The sequence below is a fragment of the Malus domestica genome, chromosome 03 (assembly GCF_042453785.1).
Source record: "Malus domestica chromosome 03, GDT2T_hap1".
In the NCBI taxonomy this organism is placed as follows: domain Eukaryota; kingdom Viridiplantae; phylum Streptophyta; class Magnoliopsida; order Rosales; family Rosaceae; genus Malus; species Malus domestica.
This window is the reverse complement of record NC_091663.1, coordinates 28330505-28349446: the sequence shown is the minus strand read 5'-3', so window position 1 is coordinate 28349446 and position 18942 is coordinate 28330505. Positions and strand designations below refer to the sequence as shown.

The 18942-nt window shown below is 38.3% G+C and overlaps 2 protein-coding genes across 2 annotated transcripts; both read left to right on the top strand.

Annotated features, from left to right (window-relative positions):
* Window positions 1-2694: 2694 nt before the first annotated feature.
* Window positions 2695-5712, top strand: LOC103429260 (protein translation factor SUI1 homolog 2). The gene is made up of 5 exons (XM_008367409.4): window positions 2695-3113; window positions 3653-3739; window positions 4972-5177; window positions 5256-5309; window positions 5456-5712. The coding sequence occupies exons 2-5, from the start codon at window positions 3703-3705 to the stop codon at window positions 5498-5500; spliced, it is 342 nt and encodes a 113-aa protein (XP_008365631.1). The 5' UTR covers window positions 2695-3113; window positions 3653-3702; the 3' UTR covers window positions 5501-5712.
* A 1255-nt stretch (window positions 5713-6967) lies between these two features.
* On the top strand, window positions 6968-7368 carry LOC103429248 (large ribosomal subunit protein eL38z/eL38y-like). Its single transcript, XM_008367399.3, has one exon. It carries the CDS (start codon window positions 7127-7129, stop codon window positions 7325-7327), a length of 201 nt encoding a protein of 66 aa, XP_008365621.3. The 5' UTR covers window positions 6968-7126; the 3' UTR covers window positions 7328-7368.
* The last annotated feature ends 11574 nt before the right edge of the window (window positions 7369-18942 follow it).

The following is an 18942-nucleotide window of genomic DNA, read 5'->3' as shown; positions in this document are numbered from 1 at the left end:
GCCTGAAAAGGTTCAGTTGCAGATGAGGAAATAGCAGCCTTGCGACGAGCCATAGACAACTCCTTGGTGAGTAAGAGGCCATGGAGTTCATCAAGAGATGTAGAAGAGAGCCGCAGCATGATGAAGTCAATAAAAGACTCGAATTCATCAGGTAATCCATATAGAGTGGCAGCAATTAGGTCACGATCAGACACCGAAGCACCAGCAATGTGCAAGGAATCAGCAATTTCCTTGATTTGTTGAAGATACGCAGAAATGGACTGAGATCCTTTCTGAATTGATTGAAGTCTTGATCGTAATTGGTGAATATGAGCCTCTGAAATTCCACCAAAACTTTGTTCAAGCTTTACCCAGAGTTCTCGAGAAGAAGAAACACCAACTGTGAACGGAATGAGTTCTTCTGATAGGGTAGAATTGAGCCAGATCAATAGGTTTTGATCTTTTTCATACCAATCCTCGAAGGCAGGATTCATTGAGCGATCGGGCAAAAATGGTGAAGGACAAATCTCAATGCCATCAATGATACCAAGAAGCTTGTATCGCCGGAAATTTGGAGCAAACAGTGCTCGCCATGGCAGATAGTTGGAACTTTTCAGCTTGATTGGAACCATACTGCCGATGTTGTGAATCGTAAGAGAAGTATACGAATTCAGAGGACTCGGATTAGAAGAGGAATTAGGGTTTTGGACCGAATGAGAGATGATCGGAGAAGAATACCTAATAGGTTGCGATGCAGATTGAGCAACCATAGCTTGCAGCGATCAAGATTCAAGAGAGATCGGGAATGAAAAGCTGAAGAATCAGAAAGAAGAAAGCAAGAATCGATCAGGAATCGATCGAGAGGTCGAGCGGAAAAGAAGGTCGGTGCTGTAAAGCAGGATGGCGTGATACCATATAGAAACAGAAAACTTCAACAGTAAGTTTTCTTGATTGTATTGAATCAATAATTCAGTTGTACAGATGTGAATATATATAGCCTTAGCTGCCTTAGGCTAATTACAAGAATACCCTTAACTACCTTGACTAACTACAGTTACTAACAAAACTGATTACATTTAGCTTTAACAAACTATTTAACAGTAACTACATTTGATGACTTGTCATTCTCCCTAATAGGCGAATTCGATACCAAATAAGGTTGCCCATTGTGTGGCTTAGCCGAACTTCCCCTCCCCCTAGTGTAAAAATATCGATGTACTTAGAAAAAACTTATTTGTACAAAATTACTTTAATGCCCAAATTGTTTTATTTTCTAATATCTTCTTTCAGTTTTGTATTAAAGGGTATAGTAATAATTTTATTAGTTTTTGGTTGACGAACAGTTTTACTAATGTGGAGTTTACCCTAAAGGGTGCGTTTGTTTGCACTCGTTAGCCTTTGTTGGACTAGACATGATTAAAGATTTGTCCAGTACCGTGTTTGTTACTCGCGCAGATTAACTTTAATGGTACTAGCCGGGATACGCGTCGACTAAGGGCCTCACTAGAAGTTCTTAGCGAGACCCCCGCAAAACCATGGGATTGCTAAGACCTTCGTCTTCTCACGTCTGTTCCTGCACTTTGCATCCTCTCTCTCCCTTCCTCTATCTCTTTGCACCGACAACCTAGACTCGGATCGATGTCAGCACCACCCACTCCTCTTCGCCGAGGTGACAGAACACTCCTTGGGTGGTGGATCAATTAGAAAAGGGAATGTTTATTTGATTATCGTGATCGATTGAGGGCTGGGGGTCTACAACAGTGGCCCGAACGATGAGACATTCGAAGGCTGGGTTTGAAGACTGAGTTCGAAGACCGACAGCCTAAGGCTAGGGTCGACCACAACTGCACGAAGGTGACGAAGATGGATCTGTAGTGCCATCAATTGGATTTGTTGATTTGTGGTTGTGGCGACGATGTCGTTCAATTTAAGGAGCAACACAATTTCTGGGCTCACATTTTAGAACCTCATATAGCGATGGACAAAAGGATTAAAATACAATTTTTTACCCAATTTTTTATTTTATTGGGTAGCTTTGTGAGAAATTTATTATTATGTTTTAATTATGAGAAATTGTTTTGTTTTGGTTTGAATTGGGTAGGTAGAGAAAAGTGGATTTAGTTAATTTCAATTTTCCTTCTATAATGAATCTAGGTTGGTTAGTTTATGATGTCGTATTATCGAATTCTTTTGTTGTGATTGTTCAAATAGGTTTATTTTTCATTGATTTTCATTATCCTTCTTTTTAATCCGACACTGCACCAAATGCTTCATTAATATAGTTTAGCTTAGTCTAGTTTAAGCCAGTCCAGCTTAGTCTCTGAAGCTAGTTCAGTCCGAGACAGTCTGGTGCAACAACCGCACCCAAATTATATTAAGTAGCTTTGAAGATAGTTTTGACTTTGAAGGAGTTTACCTTAAATTGTAAATTCTCAGGGGGTGGAAACAATAAAAAAATAAATACAAGTGTGATTTTTTCTTTCTATAACGATATTTTACTCTACGAGAATTGAGATATTCTAGTCTAAGAAATGGGTATTCAACTTCTATATGTATTTTTGATGTGTCAAATATGAGACTTTCTATTTTTAAGTAAACAGAAATATTACAAAACTGTAATACTAACTTAGATCAGAGTTAGATTTTTAGGAAGACTCATCTATTTTGCCCTTCACGCGGACTTCAATTGCCCGGCAAGAGACGGTGCGGTTTATTGCCCAGAATGGACAAGGTCATTAGACCGACTTACCAACTCAGAAAGCCAGACATTGTTTTTCTGTTTCAACTTCTACTCGCTCCCAGCTACCCACAGCTGTCACTCAAATAAACCAAACCCAAAACTAGTGCTCTCATCAGCGCGTGGACTATCTAATGAAACCCCTGCGCGTGCAAATGACCAAAACCACTCTCCCCCTTGCACATATTTTTAAGTTTATTTAATTATTATTTGTTTATTTGTTTATTCAATAAATATCTATCTCAAAGCCCCAATTTTCTGTTCACTTTTTCCGTCTTCCCAAACAGCAATCTACTAAACGCGGTCGAGAGAGCTCGCTCAGGCTCATCTGATATTTGGGGTTAGGGTTTTTTCTCGATCCGACTCGCCAATTCCAAAACCCTAATTATCAGATCAGGTAATTCGTTCTTCGATCCCCTTACCGATTTCTGTTCGTCTTTGTTCTAGGGTTTTTGATGGTTTAATATCTGGTCCGAATTTTAGGGGTTTTGTATAAATTGGAAGTTTTTTAATTTTTTAATTTTTTTAAATTGATATTATTCTGAGAGGTGGAATTACATTAATTTTTATTATTTACAGGACGCTCTGGAAAAAAAAAACTGGGAATTAAGTTCTTTTTGGTGTTCTGATTTTTAATTTTTCCAGTAAAGTACTTGAAAAATATATTATTTTCATGTTTGATTAGATGAAGCCGAAAAGTTTGGTGCTTTTTTCGAACCCTCTTTGTTTTTCGGTGTCAATTAGTTTTTTCCGAGGGTGGGATTGCAATTGATTCGATATAGATTTTGTTTACTCCCTTGTGATTACGCAGTTGATTATTCCGGAAGAGTTGCGAAAATTCTTTTCGATTATGTGATCTGTTCTTTTTGTGTTATTATCTTGATTATATGTGATGGAGGACATGAAGATTTATATTTTTTGTTTAATGTGATCCAGGTCTGAGCATTCCGGTTAGCAGGGTCGCTTAGTTGAATCAGCTAATTTTCATGTCTGACATCGACGTACAGCTTCCCACTGCCTTTGGTATGTTTAGGGCTGATTCGTAACTCATTTGTGTGTGTTTATGTGCTTGAACGCATGCTTGTGTGCGCCTGTATTCGAATCCAATTGGATAAGTTGGATAATAGCTCCAGGACGTTTGATTGGTTGAAAAACTGGGCACCTATATGCTCGAGAGCATTTTTAGTCACCGATATTCAATACTGTTGTAATTTAGTAGACATGGAGTTTGAGAAATTGGTTTGTTGTTGTTTATCAAGAGATAGTGTCAACTAGAGTAATTCAGCAATCTGACAACCTGATTTACTCAAGAAACCAAGCTAAACTGCTTATCTGGACATTTTTGATAACCTACATGGTTTGATTTGGCTACAATTCTTTCTGAAGGCATTGGTTCAATTGCTTGGAACGTGGTCTATACGATCTGATTTAATATGTACTGGTCAAAATATAGGGTTGTGAGTGTGGGGATTTGAACTGTAGGCATTAAAGTTATGGGTTACTGTTGCTTCTTAGCTTCTTATCTACTGAGCACAGCAGAGCAGGGACGATCGGAAGTCATTTTCACTTTTATATAATATAAGCACAGCAGAGACGATCTTGTGCATCAAATCCACATTCACTAGGATAGATTACATCTCTTTTCCTAAAAACTTATGAAAAGTGATGGAGCTAGGCTACTCCATTATAATTTAGTGGGCTTTTTACTGTAAGGTATATAGATTTGTGTCTAGTTGTTTGATATTTTCTAAATAATTGTACGTAAAGTGGGAGAGCATACCATTCTTAGGAATCTGAGTTATGCTCAAAACTAAAAAATTTCACCGCCTTGTGCGTAAGTGATAAAAATGATAAGTTTATACGCTTGTAGAAGGCTACCCCCTTTATTTTCCCCTCAGTTCTCTTGATTGCTGATGAGTTTTTCTGTGCTTATACATAGTTGGCAAGTAAAAAAATCTGATTTATTGATCCTTCAAAGTGCGAAACGAGAGTATAGAATATTTGGTTAAGACCGTGGAAAAAAATATCTGCTGCTTGTTAGTCTAATTTTGCATGAGGGGGCTGGAGTATGAAAGGCTATTTTTCATGACATCCTCACATTAGGTTTTTGTTTTCACTATTTGAACATTGGATTAGTGCTTTAAATTTTTTATGATCTTATGAGATGTGAGCATCTATCGTTGCCTTGCTTGTCTTTCATCCTTTCTTGTGCGTCCCTCCATTTATCTAATTGAATTGCTGTTTCTTGGGTTCAGATCCCTTTGCCGAGGCAACTGCTGAGGACTCGGGTGCTGGGACAAAAGAGTATGTACACATCCGTGTACAGCAACGCAATGGCAGGAAAAGCCTGACTACTGTGCAGGGATTGAAGAAAGAGTTTAGCTACAACAAGATACTCAAAGACCTTAAGAAGGAATTTTGCTGCAATGGTACCGTTGTCCAGGACCCAGAACTAGGACAGGTGCGTGCTTAACAGTAAAATCTATAATATAGTTTCTAATACACACCCCCTAATTGTTGTATTGTTGTTTGTCCGTAGGTCATTCAGCTTCAAGGTGATCAGCGAAAGAACGTATCTACCTTTCTAGTCCAGGTAGTTCACAGAATGGTTTGATGACGTTAAATGTTCTACATGTATTATAAAACCGTCAAAGTTGCTTCCTTGATTATTCCATTAGATGGTCTTACAGAGCCAATTTGGAGGAGTCTGGTCCTGATTCACAATTTTGTTTTATACAGGCTGGGATTGTGAAGAAAGACAATATCAAAATTCACGGTTTCTGAGTCGTTGCAACCTGCAGCAACATCGACCTCTGCAGAATGCGTCTCTCTGAAGTTCTGAACCCTCAGTTGAGAAGTTTGTTATCTGAATATTTTGTCATCTATAAGCCAGTCTGCTATGTGGATTGTGTTTCCGGTGTCTATTAAGTTTCTATAAACTGTGTGATGTGGCTGTCTTAATTTCGATGTCTATGAAAATATTACGCTTTTACCTAGATTTCACTTGCAAACTCTTTATCGAGGGCCAAAATAAAATTAAATCAATTCTAGAAACAGGCAAAACACAGCATTTTGTCCAATCCTCGTTCAATTTTCTGTTAATTTGATTGTTAAATGATGACGTGGCAAATGTAGAGTCATATTTTGATATGGATGTCAAATTTGGATTAGAAGAAATTTGGATCCTCCCCTGAGCCCAAGGAAATGATTCTCTTGATCAAGACAGGGCCGTTGAATTTTCATCTAAAGATTATAATTATCATAATTTTAAAACGACCTTCTTGTTTGTAACCGTTGGATTTGGTCTTGGTCAGGAGGATCCAAATTTTAACCACTTAGACAAAAAATTAATAAAAAATTGTTAGTTATTTTAAACCAAATAAAAAATATTATAAAATTAAAAAATCGATTTGGGCCTTACATCTCCACCGCATATCCTTTCTCCGTTCCTTTCCTCTCCTTGGTCCCTTTAACCTCCGCCTCCTTCTCATCCAGTGGCGGATCCACAATGGGGTCAATGGGGTCAATGGGGTTACACGACCCCTTGGAAGCCATGGAAACAACCTTAGAGACCTCTTGGAGCTGCTGGTGCGACCCTTGGAGCTGCTGGTGAGACCCCTTGGCTGCACATCAAGTGTTCGACGAAAGGTCTGAAAGAACTCCTCGGCTGGGGTGGTTGAAGACAAATTGCTTACTTGTTAGGTTTTGGTGTACTCATACTTCACACCAGGAATCAGAACCCTTCCGATGTCATCCTAAGGACTTTCTAACATGATCTTTTCAAAGTAACCCAACTCTGTGACATTTTTGTTGCTCCAAATCTCCCCTGCCATGCTACTTGTCTTCCCGATTGTCCATAAGCAGGAAACCTCAAGGTAATTCTTGTTGAACAATCACCAACACGAGTATTGTTCCAAGAACCTGCTGCATCCAAGAATCGACATGCAACACAAGACAGCTGATTTGTCTCTGCATCCCATGAGCCTTCTCCAATCAAAGTTGTATTGGGATCGAATGGCCTTCGATACCAGACGTTGTTGCTGTCTACAAATTCCACCAGAAATCTCAACCTTTTCGCATCTTTCAGACACTCGATAGGCTTCAACGAAACAACACGAGCCAAATCAGATGCGAACAAAGGAGTGCAGTTCTTGGCAGGAGAGCAACGACTTGAGTATTTGAGATCAAATGCATGATTTCGCACTTCTCTTGAGAGTACAGAACAAAATCTCTTTATATTCAAGGAACTTGTGGGATTGGAATTATCACTTCCACCAGAAGTACTTCTGTTTTCAGAACTATTTGAAATCAGAGTGTACTGGTAGTTCATACCAGGAAACATCAAAATAGAGATAAGCGGACTTTGAGAGAGAACACGCAGCCTCCGGTCTCGACCGAGCAACAAGCAAAATGCCGAAGCAGATCCATGAGATCAAGGATTTCCTTCTAACTGCAAAAAGGAAGGATGCCCGCAATGTCAAAATCAAGAGGACCAAGGATGCTGTCGAGTTCAAGGTTCGGTGCTCCAAGTACCTTTACACACTTTGTGTGTTTGATTCCGAGAAGGCCGACAAGTTGAAGCAATCTCTTCCTCCAGGTTTGAACGTTTAGGACCTTTGAACAAGGATTTTGGAGTAGCTGGTCGCGTTATCCTACCAAGACTCGATGAAATGACGATATGCATGCCGTTTCTGTTAAAAAAAATTTACGCACTGCGCGCTATCCTTATTGACCCCCCAAACATTATTTCCTGGATCCGCCACTGTTCTCATCCTACGGATTCCTCTCTTTCCCGAATTAGCGCAGTTTCTACAACGAAGCACCTCCTCCATGACCAATGTGTTCGTCGGCAAAGATTTGGGTTAGATAGCCAGTCGAACTTAGGAAACTTTTTGTTTAATCAAACTGTCAAGACTCCTAAACTGGATAGATTCTACAACTCTGGTGCTGTTTAACCAAACTGTCATATTTGCTGGTTGCCAACCCAAACATATCTAACCAGACTGAATTTGCATCGGCTGCCAACTCAAATTTGTTTAACCAAACGCTATATGTGTTTGACTGATAGTAAATCCGTTTGTATTTTTCACGCAGGATTGTGAAGGGTTTCACAGAGCATTGATGGTTGAATTGAAAGTCCTTTTCACGTTGTGCGGTATATTATAGAGACATGTATGCCTTGGATGATAAACTATACAAGCAATTTCGACTGCACCATGCTTCCTAAAACTTCATACCACATGATAATTACTGTTAAGAATCCCACATCGGTGGGGATAAAGTGCCACAATGGGTTTAAATAGTATTACCCTACTCTAATTAATACCAAGGTTTTTTGTGGTAAAACCTCACACCTGACCGATTGAGCATGTGGTAAAGATGGGGACAGTATCGGTGTCGTTAAAGCGAGGCGGGCCTGTCAATCTAAAAATCCAACATGGTATCAGAGCCCACGGTTTCGGGCCCTTGCAATTACTGACGTGAATCTCCACATGTGAACCATTAAATGAGGTTACACATGAGGAGGAGTATTAAGAATCCCACATCGGATGAGCTGTAGATCTCCACAATGGGTTTAAATAGTATTATTACCCTACTCTAACTAATACAGAAACATTTTGTGGTAAAGATGGCACATCTGATAGATTTGACAGGTGGTAAAGATGGGGTAAAGATGGTACACCTAACAGATTGGGCATGTGGTAAAGATGGGGACAATATCGGTGTCGTTAGAGTGGAACAGATCCGACGATCTAAAAATCCAACCCCATACCTGACGGATTGGGCAGATGGTAAAGATGGGGACAATATCGGTGTCGTTAGAGTGGAACGGAACCGACGATCTAAAAATCCAACAATTACAAGTAGCACGCAATTGATGATATTGGAACAACGAATTGGGCAAGTGGGGACAGTATCAGTGTCGTTAAAGTGGAACGGAGCCAATGATCTAAAAATTCAACCCCACACTTGATGGATTGGGCATGTGGTAAAGATGGGGACAATATCGGTGTCGTTAGAGTGAGGCGGGCTTGGTGATCTAAAATTCCAACATGATATCAGAGCTCACGGTTTCGGGCCCTTGCAATTACCGACGTGAATCTCCACATGTGAACCACTAAATGAGGTTACACATGAGAAGAAGTATTAAGAATCCCATATCAGATAAGCTATGGATCTCCACAATAGGTTTAAATAGTATTATTAACCTACTCTAACTAATACAGAGGCATTTTGTGGTAAAGATGGCACACCTGACGGATTGGGCAGGTGGTAAAGATGGGGACAGTATCGGTGTCGTTAGAGTGAAACAAATCCGACGATCCAAAAATCCAACAATTACAAGCAGCATGCAATTGATGCTATTGGAACAACGGATTGGGCAAATGGGGACAGTATCGGTGTCGTTAAAGTGGAACGGAGCCGACGATCTAAAAATCCAACCCCACACTTGACAAATTGGGCAGGTGGTAAAGATGAGGACAGTATCGATATCGTTAGAGTGAAACAGAGCTGACGATCTAAAAATCCAACAATTACAAGCAGCATGCAATTGATGCTATTGGAACAACGGATTGGGCAAGTGGGGACAGTATCGGTGTCGTTAAAGTGGAACGGAGCCGACGATCTAAAAATCCAACCCACACTTGACAAATTGGGCAGGTGGTAAAGATGAGGACAATATCGATATCGTTAGAGTGAAACAGAGCTGACGATCTAAAAATCCAACAATTACTAGCAGCACGCAATTGATGCTATTGGAACAAGCAGCGTGTAAAATCACCAAGGAAGTGATGTGATCATTATTTTGCCATCTTTTATCACATCTTTGATTAGCCAATTCAACTTTTAAAATTATCTTAATGCAATTTGCTATGACATCGACGTACAAGCCTACAAGCTAATCACATTATCTTGACAGTTTGTTATCAAACTATCAAGATAATTTCCCCATGGCTAGTCAAGTTTGACCCTCATATTCTTAAAACCCCATGACATTTCAATCTCCCAGGCTCTTTAAATATCCTTGCATTTTCAAGATAATTGCCAATAATTTTCAGACAATACCATGACTATTAAAACCACAATAGTATCTAAAAAAATGATTGAAAATTTTCTTGATCTTCTTTCAACTTAGCAGCTCCAAACATACGAGCCGATAATATAAGAAATTCGAGTCCAAACTGTTGAGAATAAATTCTATATTGGAACCTCAATTTTCTTCACAAACAAAACCCTAAACCTAGAAATAAACACTCTAATAAGAAAGTATAACACTAAAAAAAAAAAAAAGACTAATGAAAAGAATTTGAAAACTTTGAGTTTTAATGATAAGAACAAAATAAAGGGTAGAGTGAATAGTACCAGGATTGACTTTTTAGTATAAAAATATGATTTTTCGTTAAAGTGAACAATACCAGGTGTTTTTCGTTAAAGTTCCAAAAAAAAAAGGTCCAAACAAGACGCTTACTTTAGATATTTCACGATATTTGCAGTTGGCTTGGTCCCAGAAAAACATGCAATTAAAAAAGTTGTTTCGCCCAAACAGGAAAGGTAAAGATATTACGTCTTTCCGTCTCAATGACAATGACAAAAACTTCATTATAGTATCAAATGCACCCCCCTCCCCCCATCCACATGTGAAAAAGATCTCACAAGCAGCGACAACCAAATATTTCTCATACCACTCTCTTTAGGTAAGAATGTTGATTTTCTTTAAATGTTGCCAACTTTATTTGGCTAAACAGTCAACCGTGAGAGCCCAATTTATTCATTTCGAATATGAATATCTATTCAGTTAAACCATTTTTAAATTAAGTTTACAATCAATAGAAAATAATCACGTTAATCAACACTTGAGTAATAAACTAATCATCAACAATTTCATCGTTTGGTTTACGAGATTTAGTTTACAAATTAAGAAATGCTAAGGAGACTATCTTGCTCAAAGTAAGACTCTTCATGGACTCTTTGTCATTCCATATTCTTGGCACAAAATTTTATAACGTTGACACAAAAATTGTATCAAAAACATAAAATAGTGGAAAGTTCATAGAAAGTCACATTTAAGATAATCTTCTTGTCATTTTCCTTACAAATTTGGTCTCTCTAACATTTCCATCTCTATTCTCTCTCCTCACACACAAACACACATTGTGGACTGGTTCATGCTTGCCACTTGTATCTCCTATCATTTAGTCGTTTGATCAAATTTCAAGGCCTGAATTGTTTGATGAGGATGATTAAGTGGAAGGGATCCGAAGAGGATCCCTTTCCCCCAATATATTCATTTCTGATATGAATATTTGTTCAGAGAGACCATTTTTAAACCAAGTTTACAATCAATAGAAAATAGGGTTCTTGTGACAGCCCGTCCCTGATTTTAAGAGTTTTTAAAGTTTTAATAAATGATTTTACAAAAATGCCCTTTGAGGCACGCACATTATTCGAGGTTAATTGTTGTGTCATGCCATCCAAGATTTGTTTTATTGACATATCCTTGTAGTATTCGTCACTATGGAAGCGTGGGCGCAGATGGTTTGTGATTTGGAGTTATAACGAAAACGATTTTAAAGTTTGAAGTTTGGGCATTTTATGAATTTTATTATAAAATTTTGGTGTGCCATTTGGATGGCCCAGATTAAAGGAAATCTGAAATGGATGGCTTGGATGTAAGGGAAAGGAAATAAAAAATAAATAAAAAGATGAAGGAAAGTTTTGTGTATGTGTGTGTGCGCGTGACTGGTGGAGAAAAGAAGAAAGAGGGTTGGGCAAAACTGCCCAACCAGAAGGAAGAAGAAGACAGCTCCAGGAAAGTTTCGGGAAAGAAGCTGGGCGAATGGGGAAAGGAGAGAGAAGTTTCTGGCCAATCAGAGAAGGGAAAAGGAGGAAAGGAGAGAGGGCGAGAAACGGAGGAAGAAGAACAGAAATGGGTTTTCAACCCATGACCCGGGCGACCCGGTGGGTTTTCCACCCGTTTCCGTCAAAATTTCTTCATTTTTCCAGTGAGTTACTTCAAACCATCACTTGGAAAACCGTCTATGATCTTCCCTCTTCCTATTACACCCCAAAAATCAAAGAATTTGGCCTTGAAATTGGATGAAACCGTATGGTGTGTGCGGTGGCTTAGTTTACTAATTCTTCAAATCTTGAAGCGTTTTCTTTCAATTACTAACACCATTAGCATTCCCTTAGGACCTAGAACAAAGCCCAAGCATTAGTTGGAGCATCGGAGTGGTTTTGGAGGTCGAATTGAAAACACCCATTTCTAGGGTTCTTCACGGGTTTGATGAAATTGGAGCCTTTCCAGGCCAAATTGGTCTTGGCCACAGGTATAAAGTTTACTCTATTCATTGAGATCTTCATTTCTGTAAATTTTGGTAATTTTTTGAGATAGTTGGATTTACCGGCGAGCCAGTGCGGCGGCTCGTAGCCAGTGGCCTGTCAATGTCATTCTTAGCATGTGTTTAATGTTCTAGGTTCAATTTTGATAATTGATTGACGTAAATTGAGTAATTGAACCTAAGTTCGTTTCGATCGTGGTTAGGTGAAAATGTGAATTGACGATCTGACTGTTGGATCGTCACCAAACTTTGATACCTTGTAATACGTAATATTTGAGGATTATAGGAACTTACGGATTGGGAATCCGATTTACGGATCTTTCGGAATTGGAGTTGTAAGTTCATATTATAAAATGTTAACCGTCACTTGGTTTTGGCAATTGACGGAGATCCGATCGTTGGATGGTAATGAAATTTTAGGATGTTGTCCTAGAGGTAGATCTCTGGAAGTTTCAGATCAGAAATCTGAGTTGCAGATTTTCCGGATCGATCTACATAGTGACGTGTTTTATATAAGTTATGTTCTATCGATATGATTTCTGAGACATGTCTTGATGATTATTCTAGGCGCCGATCGTCATGACGCCTTGATGTGCTGTGCTAGGGAGTTGTAGGGTGAACTCCAGGTGAGTGGGCAGTTTTATTTTCTGTATATACCTATATAAATGAGATTTTTCCCAGAAAATCAATTTAAGTGAAATGTGATATGAAATGCGTTATGAAATGCCATGCAAAATATATATCTATTTTATTTATGCGTTAGTAATTGCATACATGCATGATTGGTGATACAGACGCACAGGTAAGTGCCAGGTAAGTTCATAAATTAAAATTATGAGACTGTTGATGATGTAAATTGTGTTGAGAGCTCATAACCTGCACCCTTGGTGTTAGTGCTTATATTATTCACCCCACACCACACGTTCACCTTGGATCCAAGTAGGGGCATGTCATACAGACCATTAGAGGTGGTTCTGACATGTCGTACAGACCATTAAAGGTGGTTCCGACTTGTAGGTGACTTTAAATTATTATACAGCTGTTGATGAGAGAAGCACTAGAGCGTATTCTTACACCATTCTTGTCGTATAGACTACTTCAGGTAGTTCCGATTTATGTGCAGTGTAGTGCCGTACAGGTCACTTGTGGTGACTCCGGCTAGATTGATTGATGAGATTGATTATGAGCTATAGTTTCAGCCGGGCTAATCACTCGGTTGACATGTTATTATTTATGATGAACTTCACTGATATACTTATGATATGATGAAATATATTTAACATGGCATATACTTTACATATCACTATTTCTGAGTTGGTTTTGAGATAAGTAATTATATTTTTATATTCCTGGGAAAGTTATAGGTTTTACGGCGAGGGGTTAGAACCTTTGAAAAAAGATAATGTTTTTGAAAAAGATTTGTTTTACTGACCCACTCAATCTTGTTTTGCCCCCCTCCAGGTTCTAGTTAGCAATGTTGGTGGCTCACGAGGATTCCCATGGCGTTATGATAGACCACTTAAATGTAGGACTCACCTTCGGGTGTTGTAATTTAGTAATGGTTCTACTTGACTGCACTTAGTACTTATGCTCTGAATATGTGTGTTTCACACTTAAACTCACTCTAGCATGTTAGTTGGATATTATTGCTAGTAGTTGGTTTTTATTCCTTCGTATTTCTTTTATCTTTTACTTCCGTATCGCTCTTTTGGTTACGTCACGCTTACGTGACGGCCAGCACACCTTGATTCTAGGATCGAGGTGTGTCAGTTCTTTAGATAAAGGCCCTTGAAACTCCTATTTTCCAAACAAAAACCCACCCAGTAATAAATATTCAAATAAAACCCAAAATTCAAATAGACTACCATGTAGACAAATATGTAACCAATTATTACAACATATTTACAACTTATGCCACAAAACCCTAATTATGTCAATAAATATTATTACTCACCCTAATTATGATTAGCAATTAACCCCATATGGAAATTTACCTTTCTTGTATCATAAATATTAGTAACATGTATATATATACACTAATTTATCCATATTCATAAACAATTATGGGCACATTTTTCGTATGAAAAATGAAAATCCTTTGTATAATCAGTTATTTTGCATCAAATAATATTGTTTGATAAAAAATAAAAAATAAAACCAATTAATGTTCTTTATGTTGTAGGTAAATTATTTTACATAGATTAGACATTTTTTATTTGTTATTATATATGCATGTTAAAAATAATTTATCTATATTTATATGTAAAATATAAGTAAATTAATTTTGAATCTGTTGACCCTAAATTCTACTAAGCCTATGTGGCGCGCAGGCCGAGTAATCTATGAGCTAACTACGTCCTTCGATTGTGTGCGGGGCGTGCCAACTCGTCGACCGAGGAGTAAAATATGTTGATGTTGCGTTGGGTGCGCGGCTGACTTCTGCGTCTTGCGATTGTGGCCGAGGAAGGAACTTGTCTCAGCTTTCGGGTTCTAGAGCCTGAAGACAAGGCTGCTAACTTAGCGAAGTTCAATATCAAATTCGGCTTCCAATGTGCCGAATGTAGTAACTCGTAACACCTTACTTCGCCAAGAAGGCTTATGAGATGACCTCGACCAACAAGGATTCGGAAATCCTTCTCGACCAAGACTTGGATAGATAACCAGTCGGCCTCGACGCAGTGTTGTTTATGCCAACTGAAGATGTTGCGAAATCAGTTGATTCTACGATGACAGTGCTGTTTATGCCAACTGAAGATATCACCGGTTGCCTTTACAGTGCTGTTTATGCCAACTGAAGATGTGTCGACGAAAAAGAAAATAAAAAATCTCAAAGTTGTTGAGAGGGTTTGCGCAGGGCAGTTTTGTGTGTTGAATTGGAGGTCCCTTGAATGTTGCACCGAGTCTTGTATTTATAGTATTCATTTTTCAGCTTGGCAAGGTCTGATAATATTGTAGAGTTTAATTGCAACTCTAATTCCTGAAGTTGATCCGCGTCAAAAGCCAAGCATTTCCTCATATTGTAATTCGTGACTTCAACTCTCTAACTGTTGCTACTGACCACTCATATATCCCATGCATAATCATAATAAATGAAACTCTGACCACTTTATCTTTTATGCACCTACAGTCACGCCTTAGACCTTATCACATCAATCAAAGCTTAATCCTATCAAAATAACCACCATTATATATATATATATATATATATATATATATATATATATATAACTATATAGTTTGGGAGATTTTTGCACGGCATAGGCTGATGGCATGCAGACTATACAGCCTACATATATATATAACTTATAGCTTTTCACACGGCATGCAAGTCTTCCATCATCTGATAACATCCTAGCCCGCTTAGGTCCTATCCACCATTATCTTCGGCTTGCAGATCCATGTTAGGCTAAGTGAAGAGTCCAAGAATCTCTATAATTTATTTTGTACAAGAAAACTAAGATAATTTATTAAAAGATAATTATTATGATTAAAAACCATCATATTATCTCTTAACAATAGCAAATTATCTTAACTTTCTTATCCGACGATTAAGAACCATGTTTACTCAACGACCTCGATTGCTTGGGCTGATGGCGTAAAATCGGGTCCAAACATTGCCTCCCAGTTTCCTTGAGCTTCGGCTCGTAAACCGAATGGTTAAGGAAATTAACTGTTCGTAGCCGACAACATTTCGTTGTATTGCCGAAACAAATTTTGTTCCTCGGAAATAACATGTATGTTCTGCCAACGCCACGGCCTTCCTCGACTGCTACAACTCCATACCAGGCTCGGCAACTCTCCAGAAGGTCGAGAAGAATTCGGGAAGGGGTAGAAAAGAATTGGGGTAAAGGGTAAAACAGGCTGAGGCCGAGAAAACCTAAACCAAGGTCTAGAAGAATTTTTCTTGGCAGCGCCTATATATATATATATATATACTGATCCAAGGCCGAAGCTCATTAAATATCCTAACTCTTGGATTTGACAACCCAACTTCGACTATAAAACCTCATGGCTGAGTCTTACTTATATAAAATATATATATTTGTCTTTCCAATGGTATTCTGACAATTCCCCATTAGCCACATCCATAGGCTAAAGCCTATATCTAATTAAATATCCACTTTTGTTGAATAAGTCTACCATCATTAGGAAAAAATTCGCATGCACACATCCAATTTCGCCGAGCTCGGCAAAAAAGATTACCTCGGCCTAAACAGTCGATTACCTGAATCTGCCTCGGCCTAGACTGCCTCGGCTTAGACAGCCAAAATCTATTCCCTTTGGACATTGCCCCCTTATTTTCTTATGCATCGGCTTAATTAGCCAGATGATTAAGAAAATAATTTATTCCTTTTCTTAATAAAAGAAAACAAAAGTGGCCGAGCTATCAAGAGGAGGAGGCCAACGATATTTTATTCCAAGCCAAGATCTTTTTACATCAAAATTTTCACTTTGACATTTTCCAAAGCTGAATAAAAGATCATCTCCAAATATTTCTGACTTGGTGAAATATTTTTCATTTTCGGCCACCAAATGTGTTGAACAATTATTATGCCCCCAGGCATAATTTCGGCTTTTAATTCAAATAACTTGGCCGAATGAGATTTCTCCTTATCGGCTTTATCACCAATAATCATATCAATTGGCGCGGTTTTTCTGGCTAAGCCTATGTCTCGGCCTTGTTCGTCATTGGAGCACTCATTTGACGAATCATTTTCTAAGTAGATTTGTGGCTCATAAACTTAAATTTTTTCTTCTAGGCCTACCACACTTTCAATCTCGATCGAGACAATAGATGGCCTAGGTTTTTCTTCGGCCGTCTCGACAATGTTCTGAGGCCGAATTTTGATTGTGGCCGGAGCGGAAATTTGCCCCCCGACTTTTTGATCCAACCATTCTTCAAATGGAATTGATTTGAACCTAATAAGCATTTTCTTATCGTTCCATTCATAATATCGAGCTCTATCTTCATTTAACCATTGATCTTGTAAGCTGTGATGAACCTTCACCTTTATCATTTGAGAGAAAGATTTTCGCCTTTCTTCATTTGCTTCAATGATCTGGCCAAGGCGTTTTTGTTGCTCGACAATTTCCTTGAATAGGCGCTAAATCTCATCCCGATCGTGATCTTGATATATCATGTGAACTTTGTAGTTTTAGCACTGGGTCCCACTGGGCGTGCCAAAATGTTGACCCTAAAATCTACCAAACCTACGTGGCACGCATGCCAAGTAATCTATAAGCTAACTACGTCATTTGGTTGTGTACGGGGTGTGCCAACTCGTCGGCCGAGCTCGGTTGAAGAGTAAAATATGTTAATGTTGCGTCGGGTGCGCAGTTGACTTCTGTGTCTTGCGATTGCGGTCGAGGAAGAAACTTGTCTCGGCCTTTGGGTTCTAGAGCCTGAAGACAAGGCTGCTAACTTAGCGAAGTTCAATATCAAATTCGGCTTCCAATGTGCCGAATGTAGTAACTTGTAACACCTCACTTCGCCGAGAAGGCTGATGAGATGACCTAGACCAACAAGGATTCGAAAATCCTTCTCGACCGAGACTTGGATAGGTAACCAGTCGGCCTCGACACAGTGCTATTTATGCCAACTGAAGATGCTGCGAGATCGGCTGATTCTACGGCAACAGTGCTGTTTATGCCAACTGAAGATATCACCGGTTGTCTCCACAATGCTATTTATGCCAACTGAAGATGTGCCGGTGAAAAAGAAAATAAAAAATCTCAAAGTTGTTGAGAGGGTTTGTGCATGGCAGTTTTGTGTGTTGAATTGGAGGTCCTTTGAATGTTGCACCGAGTCTTGTATTTATAGTATTCATTTTTCTGCTTGGCAAGGTCTGATAATATTGTAGAGTTTAATTGCAACTCTAATTCCTGAAGTTGATCCGCGTCTAAAGACAAGCATATCCTCATATTGTAGTTCGTGACTTCAACTCTCTAACTGTTGCTGCTGACCACTCATTTATCCCATGCATAATCATAATAAATGAAACTCTAACCACTTTATCTTTTATGCACCTACATTCACGCCATAGACCTTATCACATCAATCAAAGCTTAATCCCATCAAAATAACCACCATTATCTCTCTATATATATATATATATAACTATATAGTCTGGGAGATTTTTGCACGACATAGGTTGATGGGCATGCAAACTATACAGCCTACATATATATATATAACTTGTAGCTTTTCACACGGCATGCAAGTCTTCCATCATCTGACAACATCCTAGCCCGGTTAGGTCCTATCCACCATTATCTTCGGCTTGCAGATCCATGTTAGGCCAAGTTAAGAGTCCAAGAATCTCTCTAATTTATTTTGTACAAGAAAACTAAGATAATTTATTAAAAGATAATTATTATGATTAAAAACCATCATATTATCTCTTAACAATAGCAAATTATCTTAACTTTCTTATCCGACGATTAAGAATCATGTTTACTCAACGGCCTCGATTGCTTGGGCCGATGGCGTAAAATTGGGTCCAAACAGAATCAAATAGCATTTATTTTCTAGGTAAATTAAAATGGTAGTTACATTATTTTGGTCAAGTTAAACAGTGCCTAAATTATTTCGTAAAAACTAAACCAAGACAAATTATCACCATTAAAATGAAACAATAGATACCTTATGTTTTTATTTGATTAAACAATAGGTAAATTATATTGTAGGTACATTATGTTTGTAAAAAAAAAAAAATAGGAAAATTGAAAGTAGTAAATATATTATTTTTAACCAAATTTCCTTTATTAGTAGGTGAATTATTTGTATGCATTATATATATATTGGGCACATTTTTTTCCTAATATATATTTGTTCAATGATTCACCTATATTATTATATAAAATATAGATAAATTTCTTTTG